Source organism: Lithobates pipiens, unplaced genomic scaffold (genome assembly GCF_037356315.1).
Source record: "Lithobates pipiens isolate NorthernLeopardFrog02 unplaced genomic scaffold, aLitPip1_a1.2 Scaffold_19, whole genome shotgun sequence".
Classification (NCBI taxonomy): Eukaryota; Metazoa; Chordata; class Amphibia; order Anura; family Ranidae; genus Lithobates; species Lithobates pipiens.
Genome location: NW_027507764.1, coordinates 433791417 through 433816969, shown reverse-complemented (window position 1 = coordinate 433816969; position 25553 = coordinate 433791417). Strand labels below are relative to the sequence as shown.

The 25553-nt window shown below is 41.5% G+C and overlaps 1 protein-coding gene across 1 annotated transcript in view; it reads right to left on the bottom strand.

The window, feature by feature from the left end:
• The window catches only part of MEP1B (meprin A subunit beta), a 79088-nt gene that overhangs the window by 39770 nt on the left and 13765 nt on the right, over nucleotides 1-25553 (bottom strand). The window contains exons 2-5 of the mRNA XM_077492620.1: nucleotides 8602-8620; nucleotides 5591-5638; nucleotides 5455-5495; nucleotides 1500-1578 (exon numbers count right to left, since the gene is read on the bottom strand). Of these exons, the coding sequence (XP_077348746.1) occupies nucleotides 1500-1578; nucleotides 5455-5495; nucleotides 5591-5638; nucleotides 8602-8620 (187 nt within the window). The remainder of the gene's footprint in view (nucleotides 1-1499; nucleotides 1579-5454; nucleotides 5496-5590; nucleotides 5639-8601; nucleotides 8621-25553) is intronic.

Sequence of the window (25553 nt, the reverse complement as noted above, 5' to 3'; positions counted from 1 at the left end):
GCTGCTGCTAGTTTCACTTGACCCCACTCCACTCCGTGCCATGGTCAGACTCCTCATACCGAGGCCTCTGTTCCTCCAAGTCTGATCACGCTTGTTTGCAGGCAGCATAGCAAGGGGCGGGGCCAGAGCGCCAGAAGAGCCCCGCCCACCCACGGCCCACTCCTTGATCAAATAAAAAGCAGCACTGGCACTACGTGTGCATGCTGCTCATGCCGGCTGTCTGTGACAGACAGTGGAGATTTTCAGCGCCAATTTGTGGGCAGCACATGTGGCACTGCACCACTACCGCCCTGAGGCCTGACCTCGGTGGCCTTCTGGGAAATGCAGCCCTGCATATAATAACTAAATGCAGAAATCAGAATATAATATTGTTGCAATGATTACCCTTGAAGTAAAACCTGTTGTTGCAAGAATTACAAAGTGTGCAGTGGCAGATCCCATATGTCTATACTGATGAGCACCAACTAAGAAAAGAGTCTGTATGAGATTTTAAGAAAATATGTCACTGTTCCTATTTAGTGCAAAGTTACAGGATTTCTTTATAGTGCACCCCAAAAGATACTTAACTAGGGGAGGGAAGAAAGTCATGCTTTTTTTTAATACATATTATAATGCTTCCTAATATTCATATGATTGGGAAGCATTTTATTATAGATGTAAATGATAGGAAGTGCACTCATCACAGATCCCTAAAGGTTGTTTCAAGTCCCATGCTTTCGTTTTTCAGTTATTCTTTAACCATTTATGTAGAACAACAGAAAAATATAAGTAAAACATTTTGTGATTTCTTTCTTTGAAAATTAAAATGATTTCATGAAAAGTTGTACATTTATACTATTGGATTAAAGAAAAATAAAGGTTTTGTAAGGTTAGCAGATTTTACAAAAAAAGTCACATTTATCTCTAGCCAAACAGAGGAATAGAGACATTATTTTCATGCAAAGCTAACATATCAGAGATGACAAAAAATAGTTCTTTAGATATCATAGGAACAGTATAGCAATGTACATACAATGAAAAAAGCAGAGGTTATCTTTAGTTTAACCAATATGTCAAAAGAATTAGAAGAACAAGGTTTATTGGTTGCTGAAATTATAAACACCCTATTGGTCAGTGAGGGTGCCCATCACTAGTACCAGTGATTTAACGTGCACAAAGTACTAGTTTCTGAAGCAGAAAGGGGAAGCACTTATTTATTATTTACAAGAAAAAACTATAAATATACAGTATATAAATATATAGAATGGATCTACAGATGACAGGTTTGTTTAAAAAAAAAATAGACAAAAAAAGGTTATGCTGGGATTAAAGGGGGTTAAATGTTATTATATTATATATTATTAAAAGCTTTAAATATTTATTTGAATTTCTGTTTTAAGCAACTCTTTGAATCTTCTAAGGAGAAACAAATGTACACAAATATACATAATCATATAACAGAATATACCACAACAGTATATGATCAATCACATGTCTACATCTGTTGTTTAAAAACATACCCAAGCTGTCCTCTAAGTAGTATGGAACTGGAATTGGCCATCGATAATTGTCACCAATGATTGAGTTTCTTTCATTTGTCTAGATGAAAATGCAAAGATGTATGTATTTATTTATTTATTTTAAATTCATATAAGTCATGAACATTATTATTTATTATAGAGAACCACACGACAGTCACCACAAAGGGCAACAGTGCTGTACATTTACCCCAGGACAAGCAACCAGACAACATATTTTAGTTGATCTGAAATCAGAAAAGTAGAATCTGGGTCAATGGGTTTATTTGGGTAGGGGGAGCTGAAGAAGGACTAGAACTGGTACTGTCTCCATTTATTTTTTAAAGGCTCTACAAACGGTTGCCACTATATAGATTTTGTAAAGTAATAATAATAAAAATATTAATTGAAAGTGCACACATCATAAAATGGTAATGGCACACATCATAAAATGATAATAGGGACTCAACCACTTGTATATATACGTGATTGTGTTCAAGTGGTTATACTTGGGCCATGGCTGCAGTTGTAAGCCATGACTACCATATTCAAATTTTCAGCCGGCGATTCCCTATCCCTTTAAAAGTGATCCAATCGGCTGTCCCCCCTCCCGCCGTCCACCAGTGTCCCTCCAGGCTCTCTGGTGCGATCGGAAGCCGGTGGTTCTGCTGGCTTATCATAGAGCTGATGGGAGACCAGAACATCTTTAATCATCTCTATGGTGTAGGAGCTAATGTAGGGTAAATGTAGACAGAGCAATTTTTTTTTCTGAAAGTATGAAATCAATATTTTTCTTTATGCTTTCAAGGGTAGAGGAAAGATGTCTCCATAAAGGGTACTTGTCATGCTTTATTGCTATCACAAGGGATATTTACATTTCTTGTGCCAGCAATAAAAATTATTTAAAAAATAAACAGTGTAAAAATAAATAAAGTAATAAAATAAATAGTACATATTTTTAAAAGCTCCCCAATCCCCCAATGCTTGTGCGCAGAGGCGAATGCATATGTAGGTCTCAAACACATATGTAAACAGTGTGAGGTATCTCTGCAAACACTATAGTGAGAGCAATAATTCTAGCTCTATGCCTCTTGTTTAAATATGTTTAAGTATTGTACTTTGTCCCCTTTCCATAACGTGCACAGTTTTATTTACTTGGTGTAACATCACCTTTTATATGTTACCAAAAAATTGGGTTGTATAATGTGTTTTTTGCCTTGAACTTCATTAAAGTGTATTTTTTCCCAAAAAATTGCTTTTGAAAAACCCCTGCGCAAATATCGTGTGACATTTTATTCTCTAAGGCCTCTGCTATAAAGAGAAAATATGGCCCCTATAGAATTGAGAAGTAAATTCCTCATTCCTTTCTGTAATCTCAAACTGCCTCTGTCCCCTGTCCTACAGCAGGTGTATCACAATCACCAATAGTGGAAGCCGCTGGTTGGGACACCGGGGATGGGTGCGGAGAGTGGAGGTTGATGCCAGACACTGGGGCGGCTCATACCAAAGGAGGCAGGGCTGTGCAGTGCTCATTCCTGTACACAACACTGCAATGGCAGCTTTTCCCTAGATCATTTACATCTCCCATGATCATCTGGCCCGCTCTCTTTTGTGTCAGCGAGTAGCAGCTGTAAATAAACATCAAGCCGCTCCACTCAATTCCTTCAGTACAGCGCTGTGGCTTCGTTTCAGGCCAAGGACCGGTACTGGTCTACGGCCCGGGGTTTGAGGACCCCTGATATAGTACTCTCTGTAGTGAACAATACATCCTAGTTATGATAGTTCAGTTGTAGCTTTAGTTTCCTTCCTCTCACTACTTGTAGTGGTATTATGTGTAAAAACTCTTAATTCATAGAAGAGCTTTTTATGACAGGTGCTATATAACATAATTGGATAATTACGATGGGCTATATACAGATCTTCTAGAAGGTTGGCATTCCTTAGTTTAAAACTTACAGTACATGGTTTTATTAGATAAAGATTATATCTGGGTCTGTTAGCGAGTTATTTATTCAAAGGCAACCTTGTTAACCCTAAAAGCCAAATAAAAGTGCAAAACATATGAAGGAATTTATATATACCAAATTGCATTGTAACTGTACCGTCTGCCTTCATTTTGGAAAGAGCTGCGCAAACTGCTGGCGCTATATAAATCCTGTATAATAATTATTATTGATATAAAAAAACATATATTATTGTACATACTGTACATAAAAGTGCACTGACCATGCGCAAAGAGCAGCAACTAATGCCCTGTACACGTGACCAGTTTTCCCGTTGGAATAATCTCTGAAGGTTTTTCTGACGGAATTCCACTGAAACTGTCTTGCTTACACACGATCACTCAAAGTCCGATCGTCAAGAACACGGTGACATACAACATGTACGACGGGACTTGAAAAATAGCCAGTAGCCAATAGCCTCCGTCTCGTACTTTCTTCAGAGCATGCATCGTTTTTGGTCCGTCGGAACAGAATACAGACGAGCAGTTTACCCGATAGGAATTGGTTCCGTCGAAAATATTTTAAACATGTTCTATTTCTAGGTCCATCAGAATTTTTGAAAAAAAAAGTCAGATGAGGCATACACATGATCGGAATATACGATGAAAAGCTTCCGTCTGACTTTTTCTGTCAGACATTCCGCTCGTGGGTACGCGGCATTAGAAACAATTAAAGGTCAGTCTAGTGAAATGTTTCTATTTGCTCTTTAGATGGATTTGCTTATTAACTGACAAAAAGTGAAAAGTTGAACATGATATCAGATTTAGCCCTAGTTCACATTGATGTGATTTGGCATGCGATTTGACATGTAACAATACAAAACAATAACAGAAATCTCCCTTGGAGACCGGCAACTTTTTGTTGCTGGATATCTCTATATCAGTGGAAAAATGTAAATGTCTCTGCTGAGACATCTTTTAACGGCAGCTAGGGCATGTATCCCTGTCCTGTGGAAAAGAGACAGCCCTCCAACTAAAGCACAATGGCTTGCCAGAATTGCAGAAATCCAACAAATGGGAAATCTTACTTTGGCAATGAAAGATCAAGATGATAGATACCAGAAGACATGGGCCCCGTATATGGCGTACAGGGAGAGACTAGAATGACATACAATTTTTTGAGGGCCGGGGTGTCTGGTGGAGAGGAGAAGAGGGGGGAGAGGTAGGGAGGAGGGGGTTATAAATCGGCTACCCTTCCTTGTTCCCACTTTTTTTTTTTTTTTTTTTTTTTAGGGTGTGGACGATCATATTTGGACAGGGAAGGGGGGAAAAAGTAGAAAAAGGGAAATTGTATGGAATTATAGAGCCAATCAAAGGTAATACAAAATATACAGATGGACAGAAGTACTTAAGATGTATTAAGAAGATATTATATGATTGTAATGAACTGTATTGTGAAATCTATGAAAAAATAAAGAACTTATAAAAAAAATCGCATGCAAATTGGTGGCTATTGCCAACAATGGAACCGTCCGAATCATTGCGTCACCGCACCTATTCCCAAAAGTAGTTTCTGTACTACTTTTGGCGATTTCAGGTGCGATTTCAATAGACATCTGTGCAGGAAACCGCACAGATGTCTCTGAAACCATCAGACTGACAATTAAATCATGCAAGTTCAGCTAAACTTGCACGATTTCAATCTCACAGCAGTGTGAACCTGGGCTTAATCTGCAAGTGGCACTGCATGCAAAATCTGTAATGTGATTTCCATAAAAAAAATTCAATTTCAAGAAAAGGGATCTTAGAGACACATCAGAATCAATGGTAAAATATGCATTTAAAGATCGATTGATATATTTGCAAATCGTTAAAAAAATATACTCAACAATCCATACTACAGTTGTGCACATTTTGTATTGCTTTCAACAAATAGAGAATTGTGGCTGGCAATTTATAGACTGAATGGTACAAAGAATAATGCAACTAAAATACAGGTTATCAATGTGTGCTTACAGCAAGTTGGATGTCTCCTTCGAACAGATTCAGTCCCTGTGCTTAATAAGAAAATAAACACATTAGTATACTGCTGAACAAGTGATTTTACAGCCCAAAATTCCCACAAAAAAACACATATGCAGTTATAACAAACCTTGATTGATGTCAAATATGTCCTTGTCTTTTCCAGCATCCACATCAACTGTAAGATACAATACATTCATGTAAAAAAAACTGTGAACTACATTCAAAACATATTTCTTAAAATATATATTTTTTTAGATTTATATAATGTATGAATTGATGTACAATGTGTTGAAAAAATATTATATTTAATTGATGTGTAGTGTGAACATACAAGTCTGTCTATCTATCTATCTTTAAGCACACCTCAAGGAAATGATTGCCCTGTCCTACTTATTAATGGATGAATGTAAAGTGAACAGCCTCAGCTGATACACAGAGATAAAACAAATCTCCGTACATACGTTTTACATGTATATCTGCTGCCTTCAGCTTACTATATTCTTTAGAATGCTTACATGGTGTTAGACTTTTCACTTCCTCATTCAGCACTGAGAGTGTAGTATTGGCTTACACTAGGAGACAGCTGAATGGAGGAAAGGCACACCCCCCTCCACATAGGTAGAAGAACAAAGATACTGTCAGAGCTGTGTTATGACAAGACAAGCTCTCTGCTAATCTATTTATAGCAACCTCCCACGACACAAATTTTCAGCTGCTTTTATCTCCTGTGAATTTGTCAGAGGAACTTGTCATGCTGATAACATAGGGACAAAACATCAGAAACACACAGGACTTAGTGCTTTGCAGAGAGATAAGTATAGGTCAAATTTGATGATTTGGGTTTACATCAACTAACTTTAAAGTGGTTCTTTCAATCTTTACTCAAACAATGTCCACAGATAAAGGTGATAAACTTGAGTAAAACACAAGAGTGACACTTGTTGACCAATCCTTCATGCAAAATTAATTTCACCCCTCTCCATTCAATATTTGGATGGGATTTAAAAAAATCTGAGCTTTTGACTAAGCCAGTCCATAACCCTCAATTTCTTCCTTTTGAGCCTTTCCTTGGTGGATTTATTAGTGTGCTTCAAAGCATTGTCATGTTGAAAGATCCATTTCTGGTTCAACTTCAGTTTTTGGACAGGTAGCCTCGTATTCTCATTAAGTTGATTATGTTGTGATAGAGAATTCATGGTCAACTTCATGACTGTAAGTTTGCCAGGCTTTGAAGCAGCAAGCCAACTCCAAACGATAACATTTTCACCACCATGTGTAAGGTAAACCGGATTTCTAGCATCAAAACGCCAGTGAGGATTCATGCTCATGCTTGTGCACATTGCACTTTAGTGCATTTTAATGAGGACCAATTTTACTTATGCATTGCCAGTTTATTCCATACATATTCATGCGTGTACACATGCACATACCAATTAGCACTTGCCACCCTATGGCCTATTTAAACTGATCTATCACTATGAGCAGTTGCTGAATGGTCCTCAACTTGTTCCTGTGTTCTCATCACCTGATCTGATATACCTGCTTACTTGTGTATGACCCAGCTTGCCTTTGGACTTCGCTTCTGCTCTAGCTCTGTTACCTAACTACTCCAACCTCGGCTTGTTTACTGGACCTGATCTGGCTACTGACTATGTACCATGTTGCTGGGCTATTAATGACCTTGGTCTGCCTCCTGGACTTGCTTTGTCTATTGTTTCGATGCCTCACTACCCAGTTGCCGCTGAGTGCTGCTCGTTTCCTGGTTCTGCTTCCATCCCTCTCTCTGGTGCCAAGCTGATCCTGCATCCTGTTCTGAGGACTGTGACTACCAACCTTACCCAACTACAGAGTGGACATCACCAGCTAACTGCTATGGCACTTGTGCCATTTCTTGCCCTTACACTCTCTGTCTACACCTTCAGGAATGTTGGGTGGGAGGTGCAAGAGAAGCCTCCACAACATTCATGACTTCACCAGGTATGTGATAGTATGCTTCACATATGAGATTATTTTTCTGAACTACTGTCTTTGGTTTGTGACAAACATTTTACTGTAACTGTGGCCAAACAACTCTTTTCAGTCCACAGCACATTGCTCCAAAAAGTATGGCCTTTGCCAATATTTTCAGTGGCAGGCAAACTGTAGGCTTGCTTTAATGTTCTTTTTAGAATGCAAATGCTTTAACCTGGCACCCTTGCAGGTTAAATTGGATGAATAGATGAATGAATGGATGAATCTCCCACTGCGGCTATTGTATTTTTACAGCCAGTCCCGCTGGCCCCCCATCAGATACTGCAATTAAATTTCAACCTGCATGCTGTCTAGGAATGTTCCAATCATTGGCACCTAATCTAGAAAACTGGATTCTATTTCCATAGATTTGTAGCGGTGGTAAATTATTGGACTCACTTCACTTATCTGCCTTCCAAATCTGAACTTTCATCAATTTAGATTATGAGAATGAATACAACATGCCAGTTATCTATGTCATTTGTTCAAGTACTGCATATAACCTTTAGTTTATACTGTACTCTGTTTGAATGAAACTCTAGGGAGAAACAATAAAAAGTTTTTTTTTTAAATATTAATTTTTATTAAATAGTTTGCAAGGTTGCATTCAAACAGCCCATAGTCTGGATCCCATATATCACAAGATTAGAGAAGCTTGAGAAGGACAATCCTTTCTAATATTTTGATGATCAATATAAATATGTTATACCACTTGTTCAACAAAAACAATTATACTTAAGTAACCATTACTTCACTTCGGCAAGAATCTGCCCAAAGGCAAAACAAAACAGACAATAAAAAGAAAGAGACGAAAAATAGGAAAGGTCATGCATAAAGAAAAAAAAGCCACAAACGTTATCTCATCTTTGTCGCAAAAGGAGTGCAGCCAATCAGCTTTTAAAGTTTCATTTTCTAAGCTTTGTGCAAAAAAAATTTAAATTCTACTTAACTGATTGCTATGGGCAAGTGAAGTAGTTAAAATACAACTTTTCTTAGACACTTTTTATTAATTTCCCATCTAATATTTCTCTTTTCAAGTATATTGAAAATTACATTCTTTTGGGTGTGCTTACTTTTTTTTCACTCACTCTATGTACCTATGAATTCACCTACAGGACAAACACTTACCTAAGATTTCTTGAAAAGCCTGGAAAACAAAACAAAACATTCAAAAAATATTAAAATATGGACAATATGCAGAGTTTACATTGTATTCATATTTTGATTATTGCCAACATAACAAATTAGTATTAATATGAACTATTGAAATTATATAAAATTACAGATTTTCTGATAATTCTAGCTACCTGGTTGTCTCTGGATAAAACACTTACTAGATCACTGACCTAGAACAAGGAAGACAAGCAAGTGGATAGAATTTTCTGAAGGTCATGGATGGCATTGCAATATGTCTCTCAGCATAACCTTCCTTTAAGGTTAGGCAGGACAGCTAAAGCTAGGCACATGCACACAGTGAACTGACAGATACACGCATGAGCTTAAATGTTGTTGAGGGATCTCTCTTTTTGTTCTCTTGTATTCTGACAGGTGGACCCCCCATCAGTATACACTGATCAGTGCTTGCAGCCATTGGCTGCATGTGCTGATTAAATGCTGGTTTTCCAGCATGTACATTCAACAAATGCCAGTCATTGGACTGGCTTCTGTTGAACAGAGAAGAGTACACACATACCAAGAGTCAGCTGGTACCTGCTGAACCTGCCATCTTTTGGTACATGTGTACCTGGCTTAAGATCTCTCTCTGCCATCCTGCAGAATTTAAATGGTCAGTGGGTTTATTCCAAAGACGATGTCCTGCAATTTCAAGACACCATAAAGAGGATATAAATAACAGTGTTTACTATCAGTTTAAAGTCAATAAGAAGACACAAAAATGTGAAGCTGTTTCATTGGGCAGCCCATTGCTGAGTGCAGTCTATAATCCTCTTATGAAAAGCAAATGTCATTTTTTGGAAGCTCCGTAGATCAAACTGTTATTTATAACTTATTAAATGTGTACGGCTAATTCTAAAGGTTAATATAATTTTTTTTATAATTAGTAATTCTTGAAACTGAATTATGGAACAATTCGAGCACGTTTGACCAGCATAACTACTAGAATACTAGCCTGTATATAGCCTTTCATAACTAATACTTAATTTTCAATGCTCTGATAATTTGGAAATGATTTGGTCATACAAAATTGTACCCAAATTATTTTACATCATTTTTTTAGACAGATAGAGATTTCTTTTGATGGTTTTTAATAAATACAGTTTTTTTATTTTTGAAAAAAAATCCTGGTATTCTGACTGCTTATCACATTTCTTGAAATCCTAAAAAATATTTGGACAGTACAAACATCCCCCAAACTTTAGTTTAGTTTAGGACATAGCTTTTACAGTGCCAAAATCAAAGTGCATGGGTCAGGACTAGTAATGAGCTTGGGGTTGAACACAAAAGTTAGCTCTTATTGCTGAGCCAAAGAGCTAAAGGCAAAATATCTCCACCCCACAGCTGACCTACCCAAAGGGATGATGATGCTTGTCACATCATTGACCAAATATTGGCACATGGCCATTTTAGAAAAATGTCATTGACCTAACATGGGCACGTGACCGTAAAAGGGCAAAACCATCAACAAACTTTTTCTATGTGGCCAGATTAGGTCAATGATATCATGAGAATCTCGGCCACTTTGTTTACATGCAGCTGCAGGGTAGGGAAACTCCTGTCGACAGATTATTGGCCCTGCAATGACAGCTAACTTTTGGGTACAGACTGAACCCAAACTCACCCCTAGTAAGGACTATATAAGGCACAGAATAGTTTGCAGATTTCAGTGGTCAGGAGTTAGTGCTGTTTATTGTGTTAGTGGTGAATGCCCTTTTACATATTGGTGGTAAGTAGTGTGTTTTTACTTCATAAAATTGGTAAAATATGCTCCTTGTGTGTGCTGTTACTGCTCATAGACATTTGTCTCTCGTCCCTGCAACAAATAGCACAACTTGTAACAGATTTATACAGGACCTCACAAAAGTGAGTACACCCCTCACATTTTTTGTAAATATTTTATTATATCTTTCTGTTTGACAACACTGAAGAAATGACACTTTGCTACAATGTAAAGTAGTGAGTGTATAGCTTGTATAACAGTGTACATTTGCTGTCCACTCAAAATAACTCAACACACAGCCATTAATGTCTAAACATCTGGCAACAAAAGTGAGTACACCCCTAAGTGAAAATGTCCAAATTGGGCCCAAAGTGTCAATATTTTGTGTGGCCACCAGCACTGCCTTAACCCTCCTGGGCATAGAGTTCACTAGAGCTTCATAGGTTACCACTGGAGTCCTCTTCCACTCCTCCATTATGACATGTTAGAGACCTTACGCTCGTCCACCTTCCATTTGAGGATGCCCCACAGATGCCCAATAAGGTTTAGGTCTGACCATCACCTTTACCCTCAGCTTCTTTAGCAAGGCAGTGGTCATCTTGGATGTGTGTTTGGGGTCGTTATCATGTTGGAATACTGCCCTGTGGCCCAGTCTCTGAAGGGAAGAGATCATGCTCTGTTTCAGTATGTCACAGTACATGTTGGCTGTGTTAATGGTTGTTAATGTACTTGTACATTATTCTAGATATATAGGCATAACCCCTCTCCCCTTTTGCCCTCAATGTTGGCATTCATGGTTCCCTCAATGAGCTGTAGCTCCCCTGTGCCGGGAGCACTCATGTAGCCCCAGACCATGACACTCCCACCACCATGCTTGACTGTAGGCAAGACAAACTTGTCTTTGTACACTTCACCTGGTTGCTGCCACACACGCTTGACACCATCTGAACCAAATTAGTTTAAATTGGTCTAATCTGACCACAGGACATGGTTCCAGTAGTCCATGTCCTTAGGCTGCTTGTCTTAAGCAAACTGTTTGCAAACTTTCTTGTGCATCAGAAGAGGCTTTAGAAGAGGCTTCTTTCTAGAATGACAGGCATGCAGACCAATTTGATGCAGTGTGCGGCATATGGGCTGAGCCCTGACAGGCTGACCCCCTCCCCCACCCCTTCAACCTCTGCAGCAATGCTGGCAGCACTCATACATCTATTTCCCAAAGACAACCTCTGGATATGATGCTAAGCACGTGCACTCAACTTCTTTGGTCGACCATGGCGAGGCCTGTTCTGAGTGGAACCTGTCCTGTTAAACCACTGTATGATCTTGGCCACCATGCTGCAGCTCAATTTCAGGGTCATGGCAATCTTCTTATAGCCTAGGCCAAGTAGAGCAACAATTCTTTTCTTCAGATCCTCAGAGATTTCTTTGGCATGAGGTGCCATGTTGAACTTCCAGTGACCAGTATAAGAGAGTGAGAGCAAAAACACCAAATTCAATATACTGCTCCCCATTCATAACTGAGACCTTGTATCACTAACGAGTCACCGGGTAGAGAAAATGGCTAATTGGTCAAAATTTGGACATTTTCACTTAGGGGTGTACTTACTTTTGTTGCCAGTGGTTTAGACATTAATGGCTGTGTGTTGAGTTATTTTGAGTAGACAGCAAATGTACATTGTTATACAAGCTGTACACTCACTACTTTACATTGTAGCAAAGTGTCATTTCTTCAGTGTTGTCACATGAAAAGATATAATAAAATATTTATAAAAATGTGAGGGGTGTATTCACTTTCGTGAGATACTGTATAACTCTTGGTGAGGTGTATATGAATCTGTTGTAATAAGAAAGAGTGTGCTTGCAACACCTCTTACCTATAAAGGACAGAGCTGCTAGCCCAATCTTTTGGTAAAAATAAACATAAATTCAAATGCACTGCTAAATGCAGCCATAAATCCCTCTAACCACAAAAAAATTATAATTACGTATCTGTTGTGACAAACATAATACTGAACACATTAAAGAGGAGGTCCAGCCCCCCATGAAAAATTAAAAGCCAGCAGCTACAAATCATGCAGCTGCTTTTAACCACTTTCAGACCGGACCATTTTGCTGGTCAATGACCAGAGGTCTTTTTACAATTTGGCACTGCGCTGCTTTAACTGGTAATTGCGCGGTCATGCAATGTTGTACCCAAACAAAATTTGCGTCCTTTTCTTCCCACAAATAGAGCTTTCTTTTGATGGTATTTGATTGCCTCTGCGATTTTTATTTTTTGCGATATAAACGTAAAAAGACCGCAAATTTTGAAAAAAATGATATTTTCTACTTTTTGTTATTAGAAATATCCAATAAACTCAATTTTAGTCATACATTTAGGCCAAAATGTATTCAGCCACATGTCTTTGGTAAAAAAAAAGTCAATAACTGTATATTTATTGGTTTGCGCAAAAGTTGTCACATCTACAAACTAAGGTACGTTTTCTGGAATTTACGCAGCTTTTAGTTTACGACTGCCTATCTCATTTCTTGAGGTGCTAAAATGGCAGGGCAGTACAAAACCCCCCCAAATGACCCCATTTTGGAAAGTAGACCCCCTAAGGAAATTGATAAGTGGCATGTTGAGCCCATTGAATATTTTATTTTTTTGCCTCAAGCGACTGAATAATGACAAAAAAAAAAATTCTTTTTTTTTTTTACACAAAGTTGTCACTAAACGATATATTGCTCACACATGCTATGGGCATATGTGAAATGACACCCCAAAATAAATTCTGCTGCTTCTCCTGAGTACGGGGATACCACATATGTGGGACTTTTTGGGAGCCTAGCCGCGTACAGGGCCCCGAAAACCAAGCACTGCCTTCAGGCTTTCTAAGGGCGTAAATTTTTGATTTCACTTCTCACTACCTATTACAGTTTTGAAGGCCATAAAATGCCAAGATGGCACAAAACCCCCACAAATGACCCCATTTTAGAAAGTAGACACCCCAAGCTATTTGCTGAGAGGCATGTTGAGTCCATGGAATATTTTATATTTTGCCACAAGTTGCGGGAAAATTACAAACTTTAATTTTTTTTTATTTTTTTTTCACAAAGTTGTCACTAAATGATATATTGCTCACACATGCCATGGGCATATGTGAAATGACACCCCAAAATAAATTCTGCTGCTTCTCCTGAGTACGGGGATACCACATGTGTGGGATTTTTTGGGAGCCTAGCCGCGTACGGGGCCCCGAAAGCCAAGAACCGCCTTCAGGTTTTCTAAGGGCGTAAATATTTGACTTCACTCCTCACTACCTATTACAGTTTTGAAGGCCATAAAATGCCAAGATGGCACAAAACCCCCACAAATGACCCCATTTTAGAAAGTAGACACCCCAAGCTATTTGCTGAGAGGCATGTTGAGTCCATGGAATATTTTATATTTTGCCACAAGTTGCGGGAAAATTACAAACTTTTTTTTTTTTTTTCACAAAGTTGTCACTAAATGATATATTGCTCACGCATGCCATGGGCATATGTGAAATGACACCCCAAAATAAATTCTGCTGCTTCTCCTGAGTACGGGGATACCACATATGTGGGACTTTTTGGGAGCCTAGCCGCGTACGGGGCCCCGAAAACCAAGCACCGCCTTCAGGCTTTCTAAGGGCGTTACAGTTTTGAAGGCCATAAAATGCCAAGATGGCACAAACCCCCCCCCCCAAATGACCCCATTTTGTAAAGTAGACACCCCTAAATTTAGGGGTACACTAGTGAGACTAGGTAATAAATGGCGGGTGCCCTGAAACTATAAAAAAATAACTAACCAACCAGCGTCACCTGTAACAGTTATATGGTGATCACTGGTGAAAGGGTTAACTAGGGGGCAATCAGGGGGCTTTATGCGGTAGTATATGGGGGTCCCTGGCGCTATAAAAAGCTGCGGCGAACCTAAATACCTACCTGCCTAACTAGCGTCACCTGTGACACTAATACAGCGATCAGAAAAATGATCGCTTATTAGGCTGGGTTCACACTGGAGTGATGCAGGAACGCCACGAATCCGCGGCGGGTTCCCGCATCGCATGCCTCCCCGGCGGCAGTTCACACTGCCCTATGCGAACTGCTGGGAGTGTCAGTGAAATGTTAATGACACCCCCAGATCAGTTCGCATATCGCAGTGCGATCTGCAAACTCGGATCGCATGGTGTGAACACCCATGCGATCCGATTCTGCTGCGGACCAAAAAAAGGGTCCCGTGCGAATTTGCGGCGGGTGCGACGCAAATTCAGCCATACTATCTGTCACAAATGACACCAATGCAAAAAAAAAAAAATGACATTGGTGTCACTGTGACTGGGGGGCAGGGGTAATTGGGGGGGTGATCGGGGGGTGTGAGTGTGCCTGGCATGTTCTACTGTGTAGTGTAGTGTTGGTGCAACTCACCGATCCTCTTTCCTCGGTGTCGGAACGAAAAATACCGACACGGAGGAGAGATTACATCACTTCCTCTCCTGTGTTTACATTACAGGAGAGGAAGTGATGTCACGGAGCATTTCCATTCGTCGGGAGCGATCGCGAGGGGGTGGCCATGAATGAATGGCCGCCCCCTCATCCCGGATCGCTCCCGAACGAATACCGACCGCCGCAGGCACCGGGGGGGGGGGGGCCCGATCGGGGCCCCCCACCCGCGGGAAGGCAGGGACGTACAGGTACGCCCATATGCCTGCCCGTGCCATTCTGTCGACGTACATCGTCGTGCGGCGGTCGGCAAAGTGGTTAATATTAGGACACTTACCTGTCCAGGGAGCCCGCAATGTCGGCACCCCAGCCGATCTTTGGATTGGCTGTCGGGTGCAGCCGCCACCATTCCTGGTAAGTGAAACCAGCAGCAAATGGCTTCACAGCTGGTTCGCTACTGCGCATGCGTGAAGTGTGCTGGGCTTTCTAATTGGTCCAGTTGCAAGGGAAGGAGTGGGAAACGGTACCTGTCAAAAACAGATACCCGTCCCCCCTCCCCCCTGAAAGGTGCCTAATATGGCATCGGGGGTGGGGGGGAGATGGATGAGCGGAAGTTCCACTTTTCAATGGAACTCCACTTTAAAGTGATTGTAAACAATCACCTTGTAAAACAACCCAGTTTGAAATAGAAATGAAAGGCAAAACATTTGTGTATAGTGACCATTATAAATACATTTTAATCCCTTTTTTTATAAGTGATTACTTTCCCTCTGATCATTGAAGGAGAGCAGACTGAGTTCCCAGCATAGCTAGAGAACTGACCACAGTAGCTCTACTGTTTAGTGTGGTCAGTTTTTAGTAGGAAAGCAGAGGCACTGGCAGAAACACCAGGGATTTCACACAAAGGAGGCAATACAAAAGAGAACAGGATCATTTTTCATAAAAAAATACATGGTAAAGCAGACACATATCAGGAATGTGAAATGTTGGGGTAACAAAAACTTTAATCAAAACAATAAATATACAGTATATAAACCCAAGCAATATAGCACCAAATGTAAACTAAAGTGCATGTGCCTTTAAAATCACACACTATTCATTCAGGGCAAAGGAAAAGTCCCAACATGCCAATGCAAGAGTCTCCTGTAGTAATGGTTTGAACCCCTTATTGCAGTGTGCACTCCTCTATTTTAAAATCTTCCACCATTCCATTGTGGGCAAATATAGGTGAAATCTTACCAAAATACCATGACCCTCTGAGAATGAGTGGTCATGGCCAGCATATGTACATACACCAAACGACTCTGCTCCTCCTCTGTGCCCAGAGTGTTAAACTGCACTGCTTCAAAATGTTGGCAGAACGCATAAATAAAAAACAAATATGCTCACAATAGTGTAAAACTATTAAAATGTTAATTTATTAAAATTCGCAAATACAGAGTCATAACGCTTTAAAGGTATGTCAGCTGGCTTTTAACATCAATCAGCACAATCCACTGTACATGCTGATACCACTGCAAATACACTCAAATGTTAGAAAAGTCATAACGCTTTATCTCAGGTGGCTTTCAGCATCAATCAGCACAATCTGTGTACTATCTGCCATCGCTGCGAGAAGGTCCATGCCCCTACACAGTTCATCAAACACTGATATCTTCAGGAGTTAGTAAGAGGCTGCTGGGCAAACCCCACTGCACACTATTATAGAGGAATAATATTATCCACTTTGTACAGTGCAGGTGCCTATGCTCAATTTAGAAGAACTTTCTCTAAGCATTCCAAAGCAAGATTTAGGCTCCAACATGCTGGAAATTGGTGTAAAGTAATATATTCTATTATCTTAGCATTGACCTCACCAAATTTTGGGTTTGGGGTCATTCTCTGGTTACCAACTATATTACCAACTTATTTTGCTACTGTTTTACATATTTTTGTTGAGGGGTAGGGATGAGCCGAACACCCCCCGGTTCGGTTCGCACCAGAACTTGCGAACGACCCCCGCGTTCAGTACGAACGTTAGAACCCCATTGAAGTCTATGGGACTCGAACGTTCGAATTGGAAAGTGCTAATTTTAACGGCTAATATGCAAGATAGTGTCCTAAAAAGGGTTTGGCGACCTGCCTCCTGCCTCAGGGGACATGGGTCACTGCAAAAAAAAGTTTTAAAAACTACCGTTTTGGCGGGAGCACTGATTTTAATGACGATTAAAGTGAAAAAAAAAAGTGAAATATTCCTTTAAATATGGTGCCTGGGGGGTGTCTGTAGTATGCCTGTGAAGTGCCACGTGTTTCCCGTGTTTAGAACAGTCCCTGCACAAAATGACATTAAACGGAAATAACACCATTTAAAACTGCTTGCGGTTTTAATGTTATATCTGGTTCCTGCAATATGGTTGAAAATCATTGAGAAACATGGCATGGGTAGCCCTCCCTGCCCATTACCAGCCTATTTGGGTCTTGTACGCATATTAAGGGGAACCCCCTACCCATATTAAAAAAAGGAAATGCGTGTGGCCCCCAGGCCCTATATACTCAGAACAGCAGTATACAGGCGGTGCAAACAAGACAGGGACTGTGTAGGTTTGTTGTGTTAAGTTGAATCTGTTTGTCATTTTCAACCGGTACATTTTTAAAGTGTAGCTCCAGTCAAAAAAACTATCTTTAAGCTTTTTGGAAAACATAGGGAAGGGTTATCACCCCTGTATAATTTGTTTTGTCGTCCATCTTTTTTCATCTCACTTGCTGCTGTCTCCTTGCGTTTGCAAGTAGGAGATGTTTGTAAGTTGGATGTTTGAAAGTAGGGGCCTGCCCTATATTATAGCGGTATGTACTGGGCACAGAGCACGCAGACAGCACGCACTCCTAACACTACTGACTGCAAGCTCTATTATTAACCACTTGTTAGCCCAATGTTTGCATAAAGTGAAAGATGAAGTTATGCTGAGTAAATAGATATCAAACATGTCACTCTTCAAAATTGCACATGCCCGTGGAATGGCGCCAAACGTCGCTACTTAAAAAATCCCCATAGGCGACGCTTTAAATATTTTTTTACTGGTTACATGTTTTGAGTTGCAGAGGAGGTCTAGGACTAGAATTATTGCTCTCGCTCTAACATTCTCGGCGATACCTCACATGTGTGGCACATGCGAGCACATGGGGACATGGGCGCTTTAATTTTTATTTTATTTTTTTATTGTTCATTTTACTTTATTTATTTTAGTTTGACATTTTTTTTCCCAAAAATATATTTTTGATCACTTTTATTCCTATTACAAGAAATGTAAACATCCCTTGTAATAGGAATATGGGGTGACAGGTCCTCTTTACAGTGAAATCTGGGGGGTCATTATGACCCCACATCTCACCTCTAGGCTGGGAAGCCTGAATAAAAAATAAAAAAAAGATTCTGGCTTTGATCGTACTGGCGAGTTGGTAGAAGCACCGGAGGGCGGTGAGGGGTGGGGGGCGTCTATGGCTGGGTATTTCAGGGTATCACCGAGTATGGCTGGGTATCTCTGAGTATGGCTGGGTATGGCAATTTATGGCAGGGTATTACAGAGTATTGGCGGGGTATTGGCGGGGTACTACAGAGTAATAGCAGGGTACTGCACTGCAGAGTAATGGCAGGGTACTGCACTGCAGAGTAATGGCGGGGTACTGCACTGCAGAGTAATGGCGGGGTACTGCACTGCAGAGTAATGGCGGGGTACTGCAGAGTAATGGCGGGGTACTGCACTGCAGAGTAATGGCAGGGTACTGCACTGCAGAGTAATGGCGGGGTACTGCACTGCAGAGTAATGGCGGGGTACTGCACTGCAGAGTAATGGCGGGGTACTACAGAGTAATAGCAGGGTACTGCACTGCAGAGTAATGGCAGGGTACTGCACTGCAGAGTAATGGCGGGGTACTGCACTGCAGAGTAATGGCGGGGTACTGCAGAGTAATGGCGGGGTACTGCAGAGTAATGGCAGGGTACTGCAGAGTATGCACTGGTATTGCAGAGTATTGGCAGGGAATTGAGGGGTTAAATTCGGTGAGCAGCGATGTGGGCACTGCAGATGCAGCCCACATCGCTGCTGACACCGATCTCTTTCCCCTCCGCTGTACCGATCGGTACAGAAAGGGGAGGTAGGAACAGGCGTCATAACATGACGCCGGTTTGTTTCCAAGTGATCACTCCGTCATTTGACGGAGCAATCACGTGGTAAACGGCCGCTATGAGCGGCCGTTTACCGTGATGCGCCGGGTCCTATGGACCCGGCGGTCACGGATGCTCTGGAGTGCGCACACCTCGGGGCACGCGAGAGCAGAATTCTGGGAGGCCGTTAATTAACGGCCTCTCTGAGTTAAACAACCGCCCTGAAGCCGTTAATCGGCAATGGGCAGTTGTTAAGTGGTTAAAGCTAGATCACTAGCTATATAGGTGAGGTGAATATAGTGGTGTATACTGCAGTCAGGGCACAGACAACAACCACTACACAGCAGCAAGATAGGAAATCAGCCAAAAATGATTGGTGTGTACTGTGTTGAAGGTACACAGAACACCCACTGCTTCAGATGCAAAGTAACACACTACAGGAGGCCGCCTTAAAGGCGGCCTTATATAGTGTGGGGCGTGCACTACACAGCCTGAGCTATGATTGGCCACAGGCAGGATGCCTGTGGCCAATCATGGCTCTCCTCGCTGCCGGCGCTGCGATTGGCCAAGCATGCGGGGTCACAGTGCATGCTTGGCCAATCATCGGGCAGCAATGCACTGCGCCAACGCAGTGCATTGTGGTCTGCGCGCGCGTCACTCGAATTTTGACGCGAACGGCCAAAACGTTCGGAATTCGCCGAACGGCCCCTCTTCAGCCCGGGCATATCAGAGAGTATGGTGCTGTTTACAGAGTTATGCAAACAGGGAACCCCCCAAAAAACAAGGATTTCTACAAGGGTAAGCACTACATTTATTTTACTTACAACAAGCACAACTAACAGAATCTGTCCTTGTATTTGCATGTCATTATTCCCTCAGTCTCGGAGAGGGAAGGTCAATACTTTGACCCAGTCAGCGTTCTGTTACTTTGTACAGTGTTAACACTGTGGACATTCCTACATCACAGAAGAATAGAGATGTATCCTCATCTCATAGCTACCCCTTCTTTATTCTTTCACATGCTGGATTGGATCCTTGGCATAACTTGTAGTCAGGCCACAGATCTTGCTGTGCTTTCTGGCAGTAGCTGAACAATATTACATGTCCTTTAGCTGGTAAACTGTTCCTATGCATATACACATGAGTGGTGGCCCTTTTAAAACCTCAATGTGCCAAAGAAGGTGATATTCCTACAAAATCACAACAAAATAAAAGAAAATTTGACTTTTTATATACCTCCAATAGTATATAAACACTAAACACTAGTTAAAATAACACCAGTTTTTATTGTATACACAAAGATATAAAATCATATTTGTTATATATGTATCATAAAAAAAATGTTTTATCTCATGTATACAAGGTCAATTAATAGTACCAACAGCATACCTCAGAAACATCCCATTTGGAATGTTGACAGGGTTGGCTAAAATATGGTCAACGTGTTTCACGGGACACCCCGCTTCCTCAGGACCTCTCAGACCTATTTATTCTCATGTATATATTTATTGTGTTTCTTAAATTGGTGTTAAGCTTTAATCAACTGTAAAGCTCTTGATACTGAATGCAGGAACTGAGAAATCATTATCACTAACTTACTGTGTTAATTGCTCCTTTTATTGTTCCTTATCAGGCAAGGTTATTGCCTGCTGTAACATGAAATGTTGTACTCACATCAACATGTAATCATGTTGATTACATAAGGTGAACCTAGGTGATTATAAACTGTTGTTGAATAAATGTAATTTGACCTTGCTGTTTGATATAGTTGTATAATCAATATATGTATCATTTCTCTCTGGAGAAAAAAAAATTAAGAGAATCATCTGATATCCTGCAATTTGGGAATTGACGGCTGTGCGAGACATTTAAATTGGTAGGAGGCTTTGGTCAAAATTACCATCTAACTTTTTAAAAGCAAAAAGCCAGTAACTTTCCACATTTACTGTACCTGATAGTCCCAACAAAATGGTAAAATAATAAAATATTTAAAGCATTGGTTGAATGATCAATCAGATTCAATTACATTAGAGGTAGATGGCAAAATAAGAGAAAGGAGCAAACATCCAGGTATAAGACTCTAATTCCAAATCCTTTATTTAGTCCATAAAGAGTGAAGTGGTCTGATCCACTACCTACACCAAATGTCAAGTTTTTTTTAAATATGTAAGTGTGCTTTTTTAATGTTGAATAAATATATATCCAAATACTAACGAGGATCCTGCGCTACTATCTCTTCTTTTTTGTTTGAGTTTCTCGGCTCTTCCTGGACCTATATGGCAAGCTGCAGGACTCCTGTTATATAGAATTGGCCTGTGTCCAACAACATGCGGATGCGCTTATCTGGTTTGTGGAATTTATTGTACCTTTTTTATTTATTTTTTTAGTGCTTGACAAATCTACTGGTGCAATGACCAGTTTCCATACTAGTTCTTTCTGAAGGGATTAACAAGGACATAGGGTAATTCCACTATTTAAGCTGGAGAAGTGTGTCATCTTCACACCCTTCGGCGAGCGACTGTTTCTTTTCCCAGATAACTATCAATATTCCCATCGCACACATTTCTGAAAAAGGCTCTAGAATATTGGGTGCCGCAGCAATCACCATCTGGAAAGTGGATCATACATGACACAGTGTAGATATTTACCATCACACCATGGGTCTTTAGATTTCAAGTTTTTCTATTGAAGTATGATCATATCATAAATAAGACAGTGCTAAGTTTGTATTCCCTTGTTAATGGCCGACATATCATATAGTTATCTTTGGAAAAAAAATAAAAATTTCAACTTTAAATTATAATTTTTTTTTTTAATGTTGATAAATTCCAACATTTATAGCGTAGGGTATTTCAATTGTAACATTAAGAGGTCTGAGGAAAATAGTTTAGACAAATGACCAAGTAATGTAAGAAATTTTATTTTTATTATTTTTTAGAAAAGCTACTTAAAGCGGAGGTCCACCCACCACTGCAAAAATGAAAAGCCAGCAGCTGCACATACTGCACCTGCTGACTTCTAATAATTGGCCTGGAGTACAGCGATGTCGGCACCGTGCATGCACTGGCACCGTGCATGCTGCCTCCATTGCGAGTAAGGGAATCCAGCAGTGTAGCCTTACGGCTTCACGCCAGAAACCCTACTGCGCATGCACTCCACTCCTCTCTCCTACTGGCCCAGCGGCCAGGGAAGGAGCCCGGGTGGTGACATCAATACCCTCGGCTGAGGCTCCCGGAAGTGGGAACAAGATACCTGTGAAGGACAGGTATCCCCAACCCCCCCCCCCCCCCCCCAAAGGTAGAAAATGCGTCACTGCAGGGGGGAGGAATACAACGAGCGTAAGTTCCACTTTTGGGTGGAACTCCGCTTTTATGTCACAAGCATTAAATATTGTACTGACGCCTTATAAACAGGCAGGAAAATCTCAATAACGCTTTGATGTGTACATGGGGGGGGGGGGGGGGTTCAAGAGTCTAGGTGGTTTTATAATTAATAACAGTTTATACAAATAAATTAAGAGGTTATTAAAATGTAAGTTTGTGTTTTAAATAGTTCTAGGAAGTACGACCCAACTCACAGTCTAGAATATATCTTTTTGATTTGTATAGGTCATGCTATGGGTGATAGCAATTGATGCTGACTTACTGTTTATTTTATTACTGTTGTGTCTTGATCTATTGTCTTATACATTGACATAATAAAAACATTTCACCCAATAGTTCTAGGAAATGCATGGTGCCCTTAATAATAGTAAAGACCATATTTATCACTTTATCATGTACTGTTTAATGCACTTTTTGGTGCTTTTCTCTATAGCAATGTTGACTGAAAGCTACTGACACCTTTTTACAGCACTTAGTCTGCTGCTAAGAAATAATGAATGAGTGCAGCAACAATGTATCAGTGACTTTTACAAAGAATCATTGTAGAGTATAATTGTAAATGATACTACAATGTTGTATACTTAAATGCTAAGTCTATAATAGTCCTACTAATTAATAAAACAAATATGCACTTGTTGTTTTTTGGATGGTGGGTGCGATGTTCAGCCTCTTCTTTCAACCAAAAGTACATACAAAGGAACAGACCTAGTTAAGCAAGATAGTTACATAGTTACATAGTTAGTAAGGTTGAATAAAGACACCAGTCCATCCAGTTCAACCTGAGTGAGTGTCTACAATTGTCCCACTCACAACAGTCCCTACCCTCAAGGAGCCCACAATCCAAGGTCCCCACTCATATACTAGGGCCAATTTTGGACAGAAGCCAATTAACCTACCTGCATGTCTTTGGAGTGTGGGAGGAAACCGGAGTACCCGGAGGAAACCTATGCAGGCACAGGGAGAACATGCAAACTCCAGGCAGGTAGTGATGTGGTTGGGATTGGAACCAGTGACCCTTTTTACTGCTAGGTGAGAGTGCTAACCACTATACCACTGTGCCGCATAAAGATATACTGTACAATTGTCAGAAAACAACTCGATCCCCCCCATCAAAACAGTCAATGCCAGAGAGCCTTCCCTGCCAGCAGAACACAATAATGCCAGGAGTGATCGCATGCAAAAAATCCAATCAATGGATTCACTGCAATACAACCAGCCTGCCCATAGATGGATTAAATCTCAGCCGGTCACTGCTGAACCGGCCAAGATTCAATCCATCTATGGCCTTTTCAGGACTGGAAGAAGTATCTGATCTGCTATGTAGTCTCAAGATAAGAACTGGGAAGGCTAATTAGGTTTCTCGTGATTAGTGATGGACGAACTTCCGACGGGACGTTTCGCGAACGCGAAACGCGAACGGACACAAACGTTCGCGAAAACGACCGTTCGCCGCGGGCTCCATTGACTTCAATGGGAGGCGAATTTCGCAAACCTTTAGGTCGAATTTGCGGCCACGGGGTAATTATTAGGGGGTAGCACGTAGTCCCACCACCTGGACAATAGCATAATACATGTATGAGGTGAATTTGGGATCGATAACTACAAGCATTTTTTTTTTATTTGGGAAATTGTTCTGACAATTCAGGACTATGGAGCTAATGAAGGCAATGGAGGAGAGGGAAGGTCAGGGACCAGGGTAGGCAAACAAGAGGGTGCAGGAGATACAGAGCACTGACAGCAGCACCGTAATACAGAGCACTGACATCAGCACCGTGACATACAGCGCTGACAGCAGCTCCGTGACATACAGCGCTGACAGCAGCTCCGTGACATACAGCGCTGACAGCAGCTCCGTGACATACAGCGCTGACAGCAGCTCCGTGACATACAGCGCTGACAGCAGCTCCGTGACATACAGCGCTGACAGCAGCACCGTGACATACAGCGCTGACAGCAGCTCCGTGACATACAGCGCTGACAGCAGCTCCGTGACATACAGCGCTGACAGCAGCTCCGTGACATACAGCACTGACAGCAGCTCCGTGACATACAGCGCTGACAGCAGCTCCGTGACATACAGCGCTGACAGCAGCACCGTGACATACAGCGCTGACAGCAGCTCCGTGACATACAGCGCTGACAGCAGCTCCGTGACATACAGCGCTGACAGCAGCTCCGTGACATACAGCGCTGACAGCAGCTCCGTGACATACAGCGCTGACAGCAGCTCCGTGACATACAGCGCTGACAGCAGCTCCGTGACATACAGCGCTGACAGCAGCTCCGTGACATACAGCGCTGACAGCAGCTCCGTGACATACAGCGCTGACAGCAGCTCCGTGACATACAGCGCTGACAGCAGCTCCGTGACATACAGCGCTGACAGCAGCTCCGTGACATACAGCGCTGACAGCAGCACCGTAAGCAGCCCCAGGAGGAAGTCAGCACAGCACAGGGATGGTGTGATCCCCTCATAATAAGAACCCCCAGGAGGAAGTCAGCACAGCACAGGGATGGTGGGAGCCCCTCATAATAAGAACACCCAGGAGGAAGTCAGCACAGCACAGGGATGGTGGGAACCCCTCATAATAAGCAGCCCCAGTAGAAATATGACACCGCTCAACCTCTTCAAAGAGGAGGGTAGGGGCATATAGTACGGTGTGCTTTTTTGGGTCAGGGAAGTGAGCCAAATGAATTAAGAAGGTCTGTGTGCTTGATTCCAAAAATTGTTTATAGACATATACATGGTCTACTGATCACATGTGTTGAATTCCTCCGAGATCCATGCCTCATTCATTTTTAGAAATGTGAGGTAGTTAACACTGTGGTGAGCTAGGCGAGTACGCTTATCGGTCACAATCCCCCCTGCTGCGCTGAACGTCCTTTCGGACAGGACACTGGATGAGGGGCAAGCCAACAGTTCGATTGCAAATTGGGCAAGCTCTGGCCAGAGGTCAAGCCTGCCCACCCAGTAGTCTAGGGGTTCATCACTCCTCAGAGCGTCCACATCGGCCGTTAACCCAATGTAGTCGGACACCTGACGGTCTAGGCGTTCCCTGATGCTGGATCCGGATGACACCTGTCGATGGGTCGGCTGAAAGAATGACCTCATATCCGAAGTCACCAACACATCTTCAAACCGGCCTCTTCTTGCAGGCGCTGTTGGATTGGTACCCGCAAATCCTTCTCTGGGAGTGGGAATTGCTCCTCT